Below are 17,616 nucleotides of genomic sequence, written 5' to 3'. Positions count from 1 at the left end.
TTTACTGAGAGATCATCTAAATATGAAAAGGAAAAACTACAGCTCAATTATCTCAGCTGGAGAGAATGAGAACAGTAAGGTTAGTTCCGAGAGTTCTACACTGTAAATAAAATCAGGGAAGAGGAGGGAGGACAAGGTAGGAAGAAGATAGAAAAACACACAAAGGTCTCTCCAAGGTTCAGATATTAAGTAACAAATAGTTCACATCACTCTCGTAACTCTCACTCCAAGTTATTATCAAGAAAAACAGCATATATTGCTTTTTAAAAAGGTAATCAATTCTTCAGAGTTAGGTGAGAAATGAGTAAAAGCTGGGATTCATACCAGAAATAATTCACAGAATAAGATATGATATATAAGCATACGTGGACTTATAATGGTTTTTTGTTTTTCGTTTTTGTTTTCTGATTCTTCATAATGACAGGGTCTCCATACAGTCTCTGATGTCCTGGAACTAGCTATGTAAAACAGAGATCATCCTGTCTCCCGAATGCTAGGATTAAAGGCAAACACCACCACAAAAGAACTTTTCACCTTCTAATTCATTTTCTTTTCCTTTCTTTTCTATTCCTTTCTTTTATTTTCATATCTTTTCTTCTCTGTGTACTCCTGGCCGTCCTGGAACCTACTCTTTAGACCATGCTGGCCTCAAACTCAAGAGGTCCACTGTCTCTGCTTCTTGAGTGTGGGGATTAAAAGTGTAAGCCACTACCATACAAAGATATTTTCTCTGATTCTCAACCTGAATTACACTGGTATTTAGCTTTCTTTTGAAGTATATCACACATCACATAGATATGTGACACATAACCGTGTGCCTATATGAAGTAGCTAATAAAATTATTCTACAAACACTAGAGGAAGAAACAATCATTTTTAAATACCACACACTACCATAAAATTAAAGTTTGTTTTAAAAAAATTAACTATCAGGTGACTAAAATGTTACATGTCTTTTGGGCCGTCTGATGCAGCTTCATCTACTCAAAGGGCTTTGAGTCACAAACTTGCAAGAGCCATATTGGACGTTTTAACTTCTAAAACTGTGAACTTATGGCAACTTTTGTTTATATAGTAGCTTAAAGAGATAATACTACTATCTTTTTTTACATATTTATTTTTATGTGTGCTGGTGTTTTGACTGAGGGTGCCAGACCCTGGAAAAGGAATTACAGACAGTTATGAGCTGCCATCAGGGTGCTAGGAATTGAACACAGACCTTCTGAAAGAGAACAGCGTGCTCTTAACTGCTGATCTCTCCAGCCCTATTACGTTGCTTTTAAAAGGAAAATAACTAACACAGATATAAAGTTCAAATTATACAGCTTGAGAGATTAAAAAATATTGTCTATGTGTCAACTTTGTCTTATTTGTATATAAATGAGTCTACATAAGATTGGATACACACACACACACACACACTTATCCCTTACCTGGATGTGCTATTCAAAATTGTTACTTAAAAATATTTAATGTACCCAGGCATAGTGGCATACACCTTTAATCCCAGCACTCAGGAGGAAGAGGCAGGTTATCTCTCTGAGTACAAGCTCATCCTGGTCTACAAAGTGAGTCCAGGACAGCTAGGGCTCTGTTACACAGAAAAACCCTACCTCAAAAAATCAGAAGAGGGGGAAAAAAAATGTACATGTACAGTCTCATCAAACCAGAGCCAACAGAAGTTTCAAGTAAATAGTGATAGTAGTTAGGCTGGTCACAGTGGCTCAAATCTACACTCCCAGCACTTGCAAGTCTGAAACAGGGATGTGTACTTCCAGTTCTAGACTAGCCTAAGCTATAGTGTTAAACATTGAACAAAACAAAAACTTAACTAAGCTTATCATCCACCTTCAATGAGGATATAACTCAATAAAACAACAAGCCATTTAACTGAGCTTAAAGCCTCAATTTAAGTAGTAGTAAATGTTGTAGTAACTACTGTAGCATATTTAAAAGCACACTTAATAGTTTCAGTTTAAATAACTGACATGAGCACAGTACCTGGAATAAAGGAGAACTGTTGGATGAGTTAACTCATGAAGCATGGCTTTATGCACTGGTTTGCACCTTTGGGCAATACCCTGAAATTTTCACATACAATAGGTAAACCTACTAGTACTACCTAACTACTGCTTGAGTTCCCTCTAAACTATTCCCTTAGATCAGTCAGCCAAGCGAAGTTTCAACAGTACCTATAACCTTATCCTCTGGGGTTATCCATACTCCAACTCTGAAGAACTATGTCAGAAGGTTCAGAACATATACCAAATAAACACCATCTCCCTAAAATGGGTCCCATACTAAGCTGAGGTCTACTCTAAGTCTAATTCCCTTTTTACAAGGCTCATTTCTAATTTGGAAAGCATATATGCTTGGTGCTTACAGGCTAAAGACACTTTCATTCATTTATCACAGACCACAGCTATTCAAACTAACAAGAAAAGCACTGAATTAACTAAAACTCGTGTTCCTTCACGCTCTGTAGCACAGTAAAAATGTATGAAAGTACAGCCAGGCCTTCTGTGATTTATAATCTCTACCCTCTCATCAGGCACTCAACAAATTAAAAGTAACAGAAAAGATAAAGCTTATTACACTGATTGTTATCTGTGTGCATTTTATGGGGGTAGGGAAAAATAAGCAACAAACCTGAAATTTAGCCACACAACTGGAATTGCAAAAGTTATACAGTTTTCCATCAGGCATTGTGGCTTGGTATTGAGGTAAAGAGTTTCGCTTACAAAAATGGCAAATAATTCCCAAACCTATAAGAGAAAAGATACATACCTGATTTCTTTATAAAGTAAAAGAAGGTTTTCTAAAAATGTTAACTGATTTTTTTAAATTATCCTATTATTTGTAACAAGTTATTCAAGATTATTTCCATCTTTAAAAAACACTGCCAGGAGTTTGAGAGATAGCTCAGCAATAAGAACCACAGTTCAGCCAGGCGAGGTGGTGCACGCTTTTAATCCCAGCACTCGGGAGGCAGAGGCAGGTGGATTTCTGAGTTTGAGGTCAGCCTGGTCTACAAAATGAGTTCCAGGATAGCCAGGGCTATACAGAGAAACCCTGTCTTGAAAAAAACAAAAACAAAAACAAAAACAAAAACCAAAACCAAAACCAAAACCAAAACCAAAACCAAACAAACAAAAAAGAACCACAGTTCAGTTTCCAGCACCCACAGCAGCTAACAAACACCGGTAACTCCATTTCAGGAAGCTCCTTCACCCTCTTCTGACCTCTGTGGGCACTACATACACACAGGTGTACAGACACATGTGGGCAAAACACCCAGACTCATAAAATAAAAATAAATATTCAATAGAAAAGTACTGCCATAAAAATTAAAAATAACTGTCAAATTACCTAAAACAAACATAGATACATAAAAATATATTTTAGATATTTTTGGGTGTAGTCAGTTAACCTCACTAACTTTTAAAAATTAACAAGTATGGAAATCACCGAAGTTAGGTATGGGAAAACAAAAACGGTTAAAACTATATAAAAATAAGATCAGTTACCTTTGATAAACAAGTATGTCATTAAAGTCTTCAAACTTTCCAAATATCAGAAACTTACTTTGTGATTTTGCATATTTTGTCTTGTGACTGTTCATGCAAGCAGTTGAACAATACGGCTCCATATATCCATTAGGACCTATGCACTGAGTCATATCAAAAAACCTGCACTGTGTTCGGCAGCCAGTACAAGTTGTCAGTTTTCCATATTTCTGAAATTTGAACATAAAAAGATAATTTAAAAACACATAAATGTACACATATAATTCAACTAGATCCAATTTCATATCTCTTTTTCTTTTTTGAAACGCAAAGGACAGCTTTCTATGGAGCCCAGGCCAGCCTCAAAACCTAGGACCTCCTTTCCTTAGCCCCACAGGACTTGAGACTGCAGACACGTGCCATCACACATGGCTCAAAGCATTTGCTATCTATTCAAAGTGATATATTACTCTCTTTTATCTAGGTGCAAACTAATTGTGCCATTAACCAGATTAGCTATTAACAAACCAATCATCACCATCTAACCCTGCTTCAAAACACAAGGATTTTCTACAATGTAGTTGAGAATCTGGAGAGGGCTTAGTACCTTTCTTACATGTGTTCAATGATTCTGGCACTATCCTCAAGACTGAATCCCAAAGTAACGAGAGCCAGGCAAACACGGGGGCTACTAAATCTCCCGGCCTAGAGGTGGGTTGTGGGTTTTGGAGCCCAGAAACCTTACTAAGCTGAGGAACTAAATGAAAATTGTAAAGTACTCCAGCTTGGAAAACAAGCTAATGAAGGGAGCTGCACAAAAAGAACCCTGGCCACGGAAATGCCAGTATCTCAGAGGAGGCTCTGGCTGAGAACAGTATGCTCCTGTGTGAGAGACAGAGACATGAGGAAGCTGAGGCTTGACACTAGGCTACATAACGTGACCCCGTCTCAAAAAGATACAGCAGTTGCAACAGTAAAAACACTCCAAAACAGAGCATGGGTAAAAGAAATACATATATAGACAGACAGCCTCACTGGCTAAGAAACAATAAAACATGAAGTCAGAGATATCAGAAATATATTATTCATCTGGGTAAACAATACCAAAAAAAAAAAGGATTAGGAACACAAGTATTTTCTGACAAATAAAAGACATGTAAAATTTAGTGGAATTGAAAAGTCTATTTTTTAGAGATAACAAAAACACTCATCATCTGATATAATTTAAGAAAACAAACTTTAATATATTTATACAACTATTATGCTTAAAATACATTTTAATGCTTCAAACTGGGTGTGATTTTTTTCATATACACTTGACACCATGGACTCACATAGTATGAGGATATAACTAATTCACACAAGTTGTCATCTGACCTTCACACTCCCACCCAAGGCATACACACAAACACATATATGTATAGGTCCTGTGTGTGTGTGTGTGTGTGTGTGTGTGTGTGTGTAATTTTTTAAAAATATGTCTTAAATCTCACCAACATTTCTGCTCACCTCAGGCTGCATTAAGAAAGAGTCCTGCATGTGATCTCGAACCTCCTTCAGGAAACTTGGATGGCTACCTACCTAAAACATTTTAAAAGACTTTTTAAGTACATTAAGAAAAGCAGTTAGACTGAAAAGCAAATGAATTATCTATGAAAGCTGCTTCAATTATTGACTAATTTATAATCTCCTAACATTCAACAATGCATTTTCTGCTCTATGCCTATTGTTAATGGGGAAAAAAAATGATACAACAATAAAACATTACCTTAACAGCACAGGAAAGAAAGCAGTTTGATTGATTCCCTCTATATACTCTAGGTTTTAAGAACCAACACCCACTCTTTAATAAGCACACTAGCTAGTTGTTCTCTCCACACATACACCCCTCTCTCTCCCTCCCTCTCTCTCCCTCTCTCAGACACAAGAGAGACACTCCACACCCCAGTGGCCTTGGTTGGACTGGAACTTGGTATGCAGAATGAACTAGTCTCAACTCAGAGATCCTGCCCTTCCTCTACCACTGGAGTGTTGAGATTAAAGGTGTGTACTATCACAGCATATTTAATAAAGTCAACCATAGGTCAAGAGGTAGAACAAGCAGTATGTGTACACAGGATTATTAAGAAACAACCATAGATGGTAAGAGGAAGTCAGGAAGTGTATGGAGAAACACACAGGAGGCAGAAGGGAGGGACACTAAGTTTGTAGGAGATTTTTTTGAGACAGCCTGACAGGACTGCTTCTGGGCAAAGGCTGAAGAGGAATGTCAGCTGGGTGCTTTCTCTGCTTCTCTGAGCTAGCAGGCTTTTATCTCAGCAGCTGGCACCCCAGTCTTCATTGGTAAAATCAATTGGTAAAAACAGTAAAGACTGTTAAAAAAAACAATAGCGTACCACCACATCCAGCCTGGCCTTTTGATGTTTTTAATCACATGTAGAATGTGTGGGGGTCAGAGGACAGCCGTGGGAATCAGTTCTGATTTTTAACTCATTTAAGACAGGGTCTCCTGATTGTCAAGTGTATGCCAGAAATCTGGACCATAGGCTTCCAGGATCCTCAACACACACACTAAATAAAGAGAGAGAGAGAGAGAGAGAGAGAGAGAGAGAGAGAGAGAGAGAGAAAGAGAGAGGATGGGTGGATGGATAGATGGAAATATAGAAAGAAAAAGAGATGTGGCCACAACCCAGTGGAACAGCATCTGCCTAGAATGTGTGAGGCCCTAGGTACTGAAGGGGTGGGAGGGAGGAAGCAAAAATCAAACAAACAAACAAAAAAAATCTTTTGCTAAATTAACAAAAGACACAAAGGCTGGGGAAATAAACTCCTCCATACATAAACCTGAGGTCTTGGGCTCCACACTACTACCCACACTAAAATAAATAAATAAAAGCCAGGCATACTTGTAACAGAACCTAGTAGCTCCCCGGGCCTTTGCTCACTGGTCAGGCAGTCTAGAAAATTTGGTGAGCTCCAAGTCAGTAAGATACTATATCTCAAAACATAGGTATAGACATATACCAAGTGGCCAGCACCTAAAGAAAGACACCCCAAGGCTGACCTCTGGCCTACACACATGCACACACGAGCCCATACCCAAACATGTATGCAGATAAACACCAAAATAGACAGAAAGAACACTATACCTAAATGACATTAATGTTTTGAAAAAAAGTACAAGTGGTAGGAAAAGTTGTACAAAACAAGTTCAACCTAGATGAAATGACAATTTCCCAAAACAGACACAAAACTGCCCAAAATGTGTCAAGAGAATTCTATTAAGTAAAAAGACTTAACCAATCAATCAATGAGAACTCCCCGCCACTGGCATGATGGCACACAGCTGTAACCCTGGCACACAGAAGTCTGAGGCCAGCCTGGAGAACATAACAAGACTCTATTTCAAGACCAAAGCAAATTTTCATCAAAGAAAAGTCCAAGAATAGACAGTTTCACTATTAAATTCTATAAAACATGCATTCTCAATCTCTTCCAAAAAGCGAATGAGACATTTTAACCTACCTTTCCACCAGCCAGCACTACCATCACTAAAAAATATAACAGCAAAAGAAAATCAGAGTAGACATAAGCTTAGTTCTAAGTAGTGAAGATCAAATGGGATTTATCCCTACAAAGAACACTCAAAAAAGGAAATCAATCTACATGCTAACAATGAAGTTTTTCTAATTATCTCAAAGGAACAGAAACAGCATTAAGCCAAATTCAATACCCTTTTATGATAAAAAAGACCCAATACACTTAATATTACAAAAAAAAAAACAAAAACAAACAAACAAACAACAACAAAAAAAAAAAAACCCTACTACCTGAACCTTACAATGGCTATATGAACTACCAAAAGTAAGTACTGAATTGGTGAAAAACAAAAAGCTTTCCTGTGGGATCATGAATATTTCCTGGTTATTTTCATCTTTCCATTAGACGTAACATTAAGTTCTGTCAATTGCAATTGGCAAACAAAAAAACACATAAGGCATCCATCCATGTTAGAAAAGAATAAGTAAAACTCTAATTCACAGGTAGATGAAATGACTAAAAATTCAGAAAAATCCCAAGACATTAACAGTAAAATTAGAGGTAATAAATGCTTTCTGCAAAGCTGAAGGTCACAAAGGACAATAAGTCACCATATTCTATACATGGCCATGTGCAGTCTCAAAAGGAAATAAATGTACCAAGTAACAAGTCCAAGACGAAACATGTAGGAACAATAACCAAAGAAATGAAGACCTACACAGTGAAAACTACAAGACTCCTCAAGAAACAGGAAATGCAAACACAGATGTTTATAAATAAGAAGGCCTAATATTGTCAAAATGCCAACACTAAACAAAGCCACATGTAGATTCTATGCCACCATATCAAAGTTCTATTTCTGCAAACTTGAAAAGCAGCTTCTCAAATTCATATGAAATTAGAATGGGACCAAGATACCCAAACAATCAAGAACTGCATTGAGAATAGCTACACAAAATTGTTTCCTGACTTTAAAATACTATACTCAGGATAGATATGTAGCTCAGTGGTCCAATACCTAGTACCAAAAACAAAACAAAAACAAAAACGTAGAAAAGAAAAACACCATAGCAAAGCAGTAAAGCAGGTCCTTAAGACATAAGTCACACACACTTGCTCTCGCACAAAGATTAACATCTTCTCTACTGCAGACAATAAAAACAGGAAAGTCACACAAGTAATTCCAACAGGGAACATACTTAATGATGGGTAGAACCGTATGTCAACATCTACCAAATAATTCTAAAGCCAACATCAAATTATTTTTGAGGGTGTGTCTTACTATGGATAGTCCTCAAACAACCCTCCTGCTTCAACCTCCCAACTACTGAGATAATAGACACCGATTATCCCCAAATATGGGAGTAACTAAATATTCTGTTATTCATCATTCACTATTTTGTAATAGCAAAAGAAGGGCCATAGCTTAAATGCCATCAACAACAAAGCTACTACAATACAGTCTTATACTGTCTCTTATATATTCAATCTCCCAACATTATAGAAGGAATTATATAAGATATCCTGATTTACCGGTTAAAGAACACTGCCGCTATAGCTAATTAAGATTAACAGCATAGAACTGAGCATGGAATGAAGAGAGACAGAAGCACACTGTTATACATACTGTACTTCCAGCATACAAATATACTGAATGGAAATAACCTAAAAGCATAGAAATAAAAGATAATTAAAACGCAATAAACAATGTAGGGATGGTGATGTATGCCTACAATCACAGTACTTGAGTGGCTGAGGCAGGAGTTCAAGTTCAGGGCAACCTGGGCCACAGAGGTTCTGTCACAAAACAGAACAGAACAAAAGACAATGTAGTAAGAGTATTGTTGCTTTTATTATTATAGACTGAACTGTGTGTGCTCCCTTCAACCCAATTCCTACTTTGAAACTCTAGCCTCCAATTCAATTGTTATACGAAGACAAGTTCTTTTAGAGGCAATTAAGGTTAAAGAAGGTCATGAGGGTGGGGCACTAATCCAATAGGACTGGTTTCCTTTATGAGAAGAGGGAAATGTCATATACTAACAAGGCAAAAAGAGACAGCTGTAGGGAAGCAGGGAGTAGAGAAGAGCAGAGACCTATACTTGGACTTTCACCCTCAAGAACTGTGAAAATGTCAAGCACTATTAAGTCAGAGTCTATAATATATGATATATGGCAGCTCTAAAGAACTAATTAATACTAATCTAACCATCCATGCTTCAACTTGATTTTTAATAATGGATTCATAAAATTATGATGAAATAGACTATGCTACCATAAAGGCTCAGGTATTTTAAAGTTAATTTAATTACTTTGATTTTAATTGTGTTAGTGTTTGAAGGTGTCAGATTCCCTGGAACTAGAGTTGCAGACAGTTATCAGCCACCATGTGGTTGCTGGGAATTGAACTCAGGACCTCTAGAAGAGCAGCCACCACCCTTAACCACTAGGCCATCTCTCCAGCCCCTATGCTACCATAAAGAATGAGAAGGATCTATCCAGGTATCGATAGGGAATGAATTAAGAGACATATAGAACAATATATACCCTCTGTTTAAAACTAAAAGAAACTTGGAGTTAGATATTTTTTTCAAAAAGAATACAGAACAAAACTGTAGACTAAAAAAGTACTACTAACAAATAATGCATAAGAGTCAAGGAGAAAACAAAATAGCAGCTAAATGAAAGCTCATCTTATAATTCATGTTACTTCTAATGTATTTACAAACTCAAATGAGACCTAAAACTAGAAATCAATCTTACAGCTTAAATAGGAAGGCAACCATTCTCAGCCCAAGCCCTGACAGTGTGAAATCCCTCTCCAATTCCCCAAAGAGAAAACCCAAGAGAAACCTCATTAGTAACATTTACTATTACAGGGATAATTACTAGCTGATTTCCAATAATCTATACATATTTCCTATACAATCCATATCCTACACAACAATCTATACATATTTCATTTGAGGTAAGCCCTCTTCATATGAAGACAACCATAAAATTAAATGGGATTCCAAGATAAATGCAATTAAACCCTCCTACATTAGCACTACTGCAGTGCTTCCAAGTCTGCCCAAGAGAACCCCTCGTGGTTGGTATTCGGCACATCAATTACCTGTTTGTATTCAGCGACACAACTCTGACAGCAAAACCTCTTCTGCTGGCCATCAACCACCAGAACGTTATTCCCAGCACCTTTACTGGGCAAATACTCTCCACACTGCTCGCAGCAATTCATTATCAGACCATTGGCCATTCGGTATCTGTTAAAGCAGTGGTCACTGCACAGCTTATGAGTCATGTTTTTAAAACTAACTTCATGGCGAATCTAAAAGAAAAACAATCAGAACTTTTATGAGTTTATTTGTTTTCAAGTAGCTAAAAACGTAATTCAACAGGAACAAAGACACTACACCCGCAAGAAGACTAATTTGAGGAAAAGAAAAAAATCAAAATATATTTGTCTTTGAACTGTTTATATATGAAAGAATATATGCACACATGCATGTTACTGAAAAAGAATGAACGACCATAGTAATTATTACTATAAACCTCTTTAAAGATAAAATGGCAGAAAATCTACCATGTTTTACATCTGTAGACAAAAGAAATGACAAAGAAAGTACCCTGCACTGGCAAGGAAGAGAAAAAGACAACACTACAATCAATTCAAACAAGGTAAGTATATACACATTGCTTTAACATCACAGTTAATAATGTAAATTTTTGAACACGCTTCCACTTCTTTTTGCCTGCAAGTGTTCTGTCTTTCTTGTATAGTCAGTCTATTTGTATAAATAAACATATTATTAGACCAATAAAAAAGAAAAAGCAAGCCGGGCATGGTGGCGCATGCCTTTAATCACAGCATTCAGGAGGCAGAGGCAGGTGATTTCTGAGTTCAAGGCCAGCCTGGTCTACAAAGTGAGTTCCAGGACAGCCAGGGCTATACAGAGAAACCCTGTCTCAAAAAACAAAAAACAAAACACAACAACCAAAAAAAGCAATCATAGTACTACTTACTCTTTTGGGTGAATTATACAATCCTACTCTTATGAATCCTAGTCTTGAATATCGTCATTCTGAGAATATATGCATCAATATAGAGTACAGGAAAACTGTTAAAATCTGAACTCTTTTCTCATACAAGTAAATGAAAAGTACAGAAGTACAAACCTCAGTCAATTTGCCACAGATTGTGCATCTTGATTTATTTAGAGCTCCTTTAGCAGGACTCTGTTTGTCCTCATAGAGAGACAAACAAGATGTACTACAAAATTCTTGGAAGGACTCACTTGAGTCCACTTGAGCAACAATGGTTCCCTTCATTGTAGTTATATCTCTGAAAAACAAGAGGTACAATTTAAAGCTCCATTTCATAAGAAACCAAAAGTAAAGGTTATAACTGATATTTTAACCACAGATTAAATCATGGATATCAAACACCATTTTTAGATCCAGGAAATCACTTTTAGTATAAAATATGAACTCTCAGAAAAGATTAAAAGTCAAAATATTTGATCCTGTCACTAATAATTTATCTTCAAATGCATTAACATGGCTTTCAGATATTGGAAATATTAAAATAAAATTTCTCTAACAACATGGAATAAAAGAATAATTATTTATTTAAACTGACACTGCCTGTCAATTCCCCTTCCCAACTGATTAATAGGTAAACATGAGATTACTACACAAAACAGTCTACTTAAATGCACCACTTGCCAAGCATGGTGGCTCATAGCTATAAACTGAACACTCAGAAGGCGGAGGTTTGAAAAGACATTGAAATCTATTATCAAAGAAATAGTTTTACTTTTCCAGTAACCTAACACTTAGAAGGATCTCAGAGTTCAAGGTCGCAGTATACAGCCAACCTAGATTACAAAACATAAGATTATGTTTTAACATAAATGAATATATGAATGTATGATAATGAATGAATGAGCAAACAAATAAATACAAGGGGGGTCATGTACCTGTAATCCCAGCCCTTGGGAGAAGTAATGGGGCTACCACAGGTCTGCAGCCAGGATGACTTACATAAAGTTCTAAGACCCATCCCCCCAAAAATCTAAATAATCATGACAGTGTTGAAATTTCTTTGAAAGAACTAAACTTCTAAACTCTCTATTACAGTATTTAAAACCATGTAAACACTATAGAACAATTGTTTGTGTGCTTAGATTTACTGCAAGAATGAAGCACTAACTCCTTCCCAGAGGTCTAACGGCTACAACCAGCTTCAGACTGGGCTGCTCCAAGAGAGTACAGAAAATTCATCTGATTTAACCCTGTAATATATATCATCTATATTTGCTTGTAATCAGTGAAAACAGCCCCCCCCAAAAAAAAGGGCAGAAGCTGTAGTTCCAAGACTACAAAAAAAGGTACCTGGGTTATGAAACTATAAGCCTTTGATAATATTCAACACAATAAAATACCCAAAACCCAAAGCTTTACCCACTCAAAATAACCACATTCCAAAGATATTGTAAAATGTGGCTTATTATAATACAGAATGTACCATATATGCATTCTGTATCATATATATATGTGTGTGTGTGTATATATAAATATATATATATATAAAACTGTCTAGCATTCTTATATTTAATAATGAATTTAGTGGTAGAGTGCCTCTGTGAGGTGAGGCTCTAGACTTGCTCCCTAACACTGTAAAAACAAAAAATATAAAACTGTAAATATTTACATTTTTCCAAATTTAAGGGATCCATTGGAAATGACATTCAAAATAACTACAAGCACCTAAGACAATCAGACCCGACCATACAAATACGAAGCCCCATCTATAACCAACTTAGACTTGGGCTGCAAAGATTCAAAGTTGCTGACTGTTTTAAAACATGAATTCATCCCCCTCAAAAAAAATTCTAAAAACTTTTATGATCAATATTCAATGGCATGGGATTTGTGAAGGTTAATCTTACTTTTTACACATAACACAGAGTTTCTTTGGAGCAGGTTTATGGGAGAAAGAAGAAAGGCAGGTGGTTGAACAAAAGAGGTGAGCTGATCCTTTTCGTTGGTAAGCTGTCTGCCCCTTCTGTAGAGGTTTTTTGCAGTTTGCACAAGTGACTTTAACTGGTTTAGTGGGTTGTTGGTTCGAGGGCTGGAATATCTGCTTAGGAAGTGAGGCCACTGGTGATAGAGAATCCACCCCTTGTTGTTTCTGGTTACGAGGGAATGATGCTGACTGGGAGATCCAAGAATCTTAAAAACAAAATATATAGAAAAGAATAATCAAATAGGTATTTAAAGACACTGAAATCTATTATAAAAGAAATAGTTTTACACATGCCTGGAAAACTCAAACAGGAGGACTGCCATGAATTTAAGACCATCCTGAGCTCTGAAGTAAGAAACCTGTCTCAAATGTTAATGAATGAAGTAGCAACCTTGCAGAGAAAAAGTGTTTGGAAGTAAGATTGTCTGCTTTCTATAAACAATATATTGTAGTCTTAAAAACACCAAGAGAGGACTGGAGCGATGGCTCAGGAGCTAAGAGCACTGACTGCTCTTCTGAAGGTCCTGAGTTCAAATCCCAGCAACCACATGGTGGCTCACAACCATCTATAATGAAATCTGATGCCCTCTTCTGGCGCGCAGGTGTACATGCAGGCAGAATGCTGTATACATAGTTAATTAATTAAAAAAAACAGCAAGAGTATATAATGTATTATTAGTTTGATTTAGCCATTCTACCATGTATATATATTTCTAATCAACTTGTTCTCCAAGATAAAAATATATTATTTCTGTTTGTCAGTTAAAAAAAAAAAAAAACACAGCCGGGCGTGGTGGCNCANGCCTTTAATCCCAGCACTCGGGAGGCAGAGGCAGGCGGATTTCTGAGTTCGAGGCCAGCCTGGTCTACAGAGTGAGTTCCAGGACAGCCAGGGCTACACAGAGAAACCCTGTCTCTGCTTGTGGACGTTGTACATCGTGGTGCGCACTAGGCTCCGCACCACGATGTACAACGTCCACAAGCAGATTGCTCAGATGTTAACTATTTGGCTGCACAACCATGAGGATCTGAGTTCAATCCCCAGAACTCACGTTTTTTTGTTGTTTTCTCTTAAAAGCAAGTCAAGTATGGTACACACACTCATAACCCCAAAACTGAGGAGGCAGAGACAGATCCTCAGGGTTCACTGACCAGCCAGCTCTAGGCAAATGAGAAGACTTTGTCTCAAGGAATAAGATAGACAACGCTTGCAGAACAATACTCAAGACTACCCTCTGACCCCACAGCAATGCACATGTACCTTACACAAACACCCAAGCACATACCACAAACACATACAAATTTAAAGTCATAGTTTGTATTATACTATTTCTAAGATTGGTATGCTACTATTAAAAANNNNAAAAACACAGCCGGGCGTGGTGGCGCACGCCTTTAATCCCAGCACTCGGGAGGCAGAGGTAGGCGGATTTCTGAGTTCGAGGCCAGCCTGGTCTACAAAGTGAGTTCCAGGACTGCCAGGGCTACAGAGAAACCCTGTCTCGGAAAAAAAAGAAACAGAAGCAGTGAGTTTGAGGCCAGCCTAGTCTACTCCAAGACAGCCAGAACTTGTTACACAGAGAAACCCTGTCTCTAAAAACAAACAAAAGAATAAGATATTAGGGCCCTGAACAAATACATGTTTGAGAAGACATAAAACTATTTCCAAACATCTTTTTTAATTTTTTCTATCATATCTATTGTTTGACTCTGCATATGCACATACCATAATCCAAAAATGTCTTTTTCAGAAAAGCTTTCCAGGAGAGGTGAGAGGGAGGGACTGGGGAGGAAGGAGAGGGGAGGCTTTGATTGGGATGTATAAAGTAAATAAATAATTAATATTTTTTTTTAAAAAGGTTTCCAGAGAAAACCTTTCTCAAAGGTCAAATAAAGAAAGCTTTCCAGTGGTGGCACATGCCTTTAATCCCAGCAGTAGGGAGACAGAGACAGATGAATCTCTCGAATTCAAGGCCAGCATGGTACAGAGTGAGTTTCAGGACAGCTAAGACTACCTACACAGAGAAACCCGGTTTCAAAAAAAAAAAAAATTAGCTTAATGCCTGAAGAATAAGTAATATAGACTTTCCTTATATATCAGCTCTTACATCTCTTACATTTCCCCTTCTTCCAGGTTTTCACCTCCCCCAATATTTAAGAACATTTTTGGAATAGGTAGAATGGTGATTAATCATTTTTCTAAACCCTCAGCTTTATATAAAAAGATAATGAAACTACAGTAACATTTTTCCAAATAACACCAGTAGAATTGGTATAAATAGCAAGATCTTATAACTTTCTTTTTTGAGTCAGGGTAGCCTCAAATTCTCTATGTACCTGAGTATAACTCTGGGTTACTGATTGCTCTTGAGTTTAATTCCCAAATGCTAGGATTACAGATTAGCATCACAATGCTAATGTAAGTTTTCTAACTCTTAATCTATCCTCTATTACAAATGAAAACAGCCTAAAAATGTAAGAGCTAATTAAAAACTGTATCAGTCTAACTGCATTTTAGGTTTTGAGAGAAGGATTGGTTTGGGTTTTTTGTTGTTGTTCTTTTGTTTCTTAACAACTTGCAGAAGTCAGCTCTCACACTGGGAGACAGCTCTCCTCTTCCACCACATGAATTCCAGGGATGAGCCTCAAGTGACAAGGGCATTTATTCATTGACCTATTTTGCCAGGTTCTACATTTTTCTTACTTAAGTGAATTTTACATTCCTTTACATAATAAATAAGCAGTATGAGTAGTACATAATTTTATGACCCATCAATATTCCTAAAGAAATAAAACTAACAAATGCATATATTAAAAATAATTACATTTAAAAAAACAGAACTAAGAGAATCAAGAACTGCTGGGCATGGTGGTGCATGGCTTTAATCTCAGCACTTGGGAGGCAGAGGCAGGAGGATCTCTAAGTTCGAGGCCAGCCTGGTCTACAGAGTTCCAGGACAGCCAGGGCTACACAGAGAAACCCTGTCTCGAACCCCCCCACCACCACCAAGAAAAGAAAAAAGAAAAAAAAAAGAGAGAATCAAGAACTTTGATTTAAAAAAATAAATAAAAGAACTTTGATATCACATAAACTTGACATAGTCAAACTTTAGAAACTACTGTAGAGGCTGGAGGGATAGCTCAGCAGTCAAGAACAGTTGGTACGCTTCTAGGACTGGAGTTCAGTACCCAACACCCATGTCAGACAGCTCACAACTACCATTCACTTCACTTCCACTTCAGCTGTGAAAGCTCCGATGTCCCCTCTATCCTCTACAGGCACTTGCACATGTCCATGCACATAACAGACAGGCACATAAGGCCTGTAAAAATAAGATAAATCTTTTAGAAAGAAAAATCTGTTAGGTATTTAAAGGAATGGTATAGAGATTTCAAAACAGTATCTACACGATGTTCTCAGAATTATAGATATTATCAATTATTTTTTTTTAAGATTTATTTATTTATTATATGTAAGTACACTGTAGCTGTCTTCAGACACTCCAGAAGAGGGCGCCAGATCTCATTACGGATGGTTGTGAGCCACCATGTGGTTGCTGGGATTTGAACTTTGGACCTTCGGAAGAGCAGTCGGGTGCTCTTACCCACTGAGCCATCTCACCAGCCCCCTCAATTATTTTTTAGACAGGGTCTCACTATGTGGCCCTAGCTGAAGTGATTGATTCTTCCTAATGGTAACAATTAATGCTATTTGTCTTTTCATATTAATATTGTTAATATACTTATAATGATTAAAAAAAACAGCTATTCTAAAACTAACATTGAGGACAAACTAACTCTGACCACATTTATATCAACTAATAAAAAGCTACAATGAAAAACGTACTAATATATACCTGGTAGTAGCATACATTTGTAAAACTGTTCTGAAAAAACATATGGCAATATATGTCATAAGTCAAAAATGTTCAATCTGGGAATATGGCTCAGTAGTGTCTGTATAGCAAGCTGATCCTGAACACTGCAAAAACCTAAGCATGAAGAAGTGAGATGGCTCAGCAGGTAAGGGCACTTGTCAACAAGCCCCAGGACCTACAAGACAGGAGAGAACCTGACTCCCGCAGGGTTTTGTCTGTGTCCAGGGTAGCTTTATGTAAACTTGACACAACCTGGAGTTGAGAAAAGAGACCCTCAATGGAGAAAATGCCTCCATAAGATCTGCCTACAGGTTAGCCTTAACTACTGACCAATATGGGAGAGCCCAGCCCATTTTGTGAGTGGTGCCATCCTTGGGCAAGTAGTTCTGGGCTACTGAAAGGCAGGTTGAACGAGCCAGGAGAGAGCAAGCCAATAAGCAACCTACTGCATGGCCTCCACAGCAGCTTCTGCCTCCACATTCTAGGCTTAAGTTTCTGTCCTTCTATTCAATACGAAATGGTCAGGACATGTATGCTGAAATGAACCATTTCCTCCTGTTACTACTTTTTGTCTTGGTGTTTTATCACAGAAATATAAAAGTAATCAAGACAGCATGTATGCAAATACATATTTTTTTTCCTGAATCTGTCATGAAGAAGAAAA

The 17,616-nt window shown here is 37.2% G+C and overlaps 1 protein-coding gene across 4 annotated transcripts in view; it reads right to left on the bottom strand.

Moving 5' to 3' along the window:
• Positions 1 to 17,616, bottom strand: part of Zmym2 (zinc finger MYM-type containing 2) — a 71,761-nt gene that overhangs the window by 36,368 nt on the left and 17,777 nt on the right. For all 4 annotated transcript variants that reach the window (XM_021181757.2, XM_029468740.1, XM_029468741.1 and 1 more), the window contains 6 exons: positions 12,998 to 13,280; positions 11,223 to 11,388; positions 10,162 to 10,374; positions 5,016 to 5,087; positions 3,586 to 3,736; positions 2,650 to 2,765 (listed from right to left, as the gene is read on the bottom strand). In XM_021181757.2, coding sequence (XP_021037416.1) covers positions 2,650 to 2,765; positions 3,586 to 3,736; positions 5,016 to 5,087; positions 10,162 to 10,374; positions 11,223 to 11,388; positions 12,998 to 13,280 — 1,001 coding nt within the window. The remainder of the gene's footprint in view (positions 1 to 2,649; positions 2,766 to 3,585; positions 3,737 to 5,015; positions 5,088 to 10,161; positions 10,375 to 11,222; positions 11,389 to 12,997; positions 13,281 to 17,616) is intronic.

This window comes from Mus caroli, chromosome 14 (assembly GCF_900094665.2).
Source record: "Mus caroli chromosome 14, CAROLI_EIJ_v1.1, whole genome shotgun sequence".
In the NCBI taxonomy this organism is placed as follows: Eukaryota; Metazoa; Chordata; class Mammalia; order Rodentia; family Muridae; genus Mus; species Mus caroli.
Note: the sequence above shows the minus strand (reverse complement) of the source record. Positions and strands in the feature narration are given on the sequence as shown.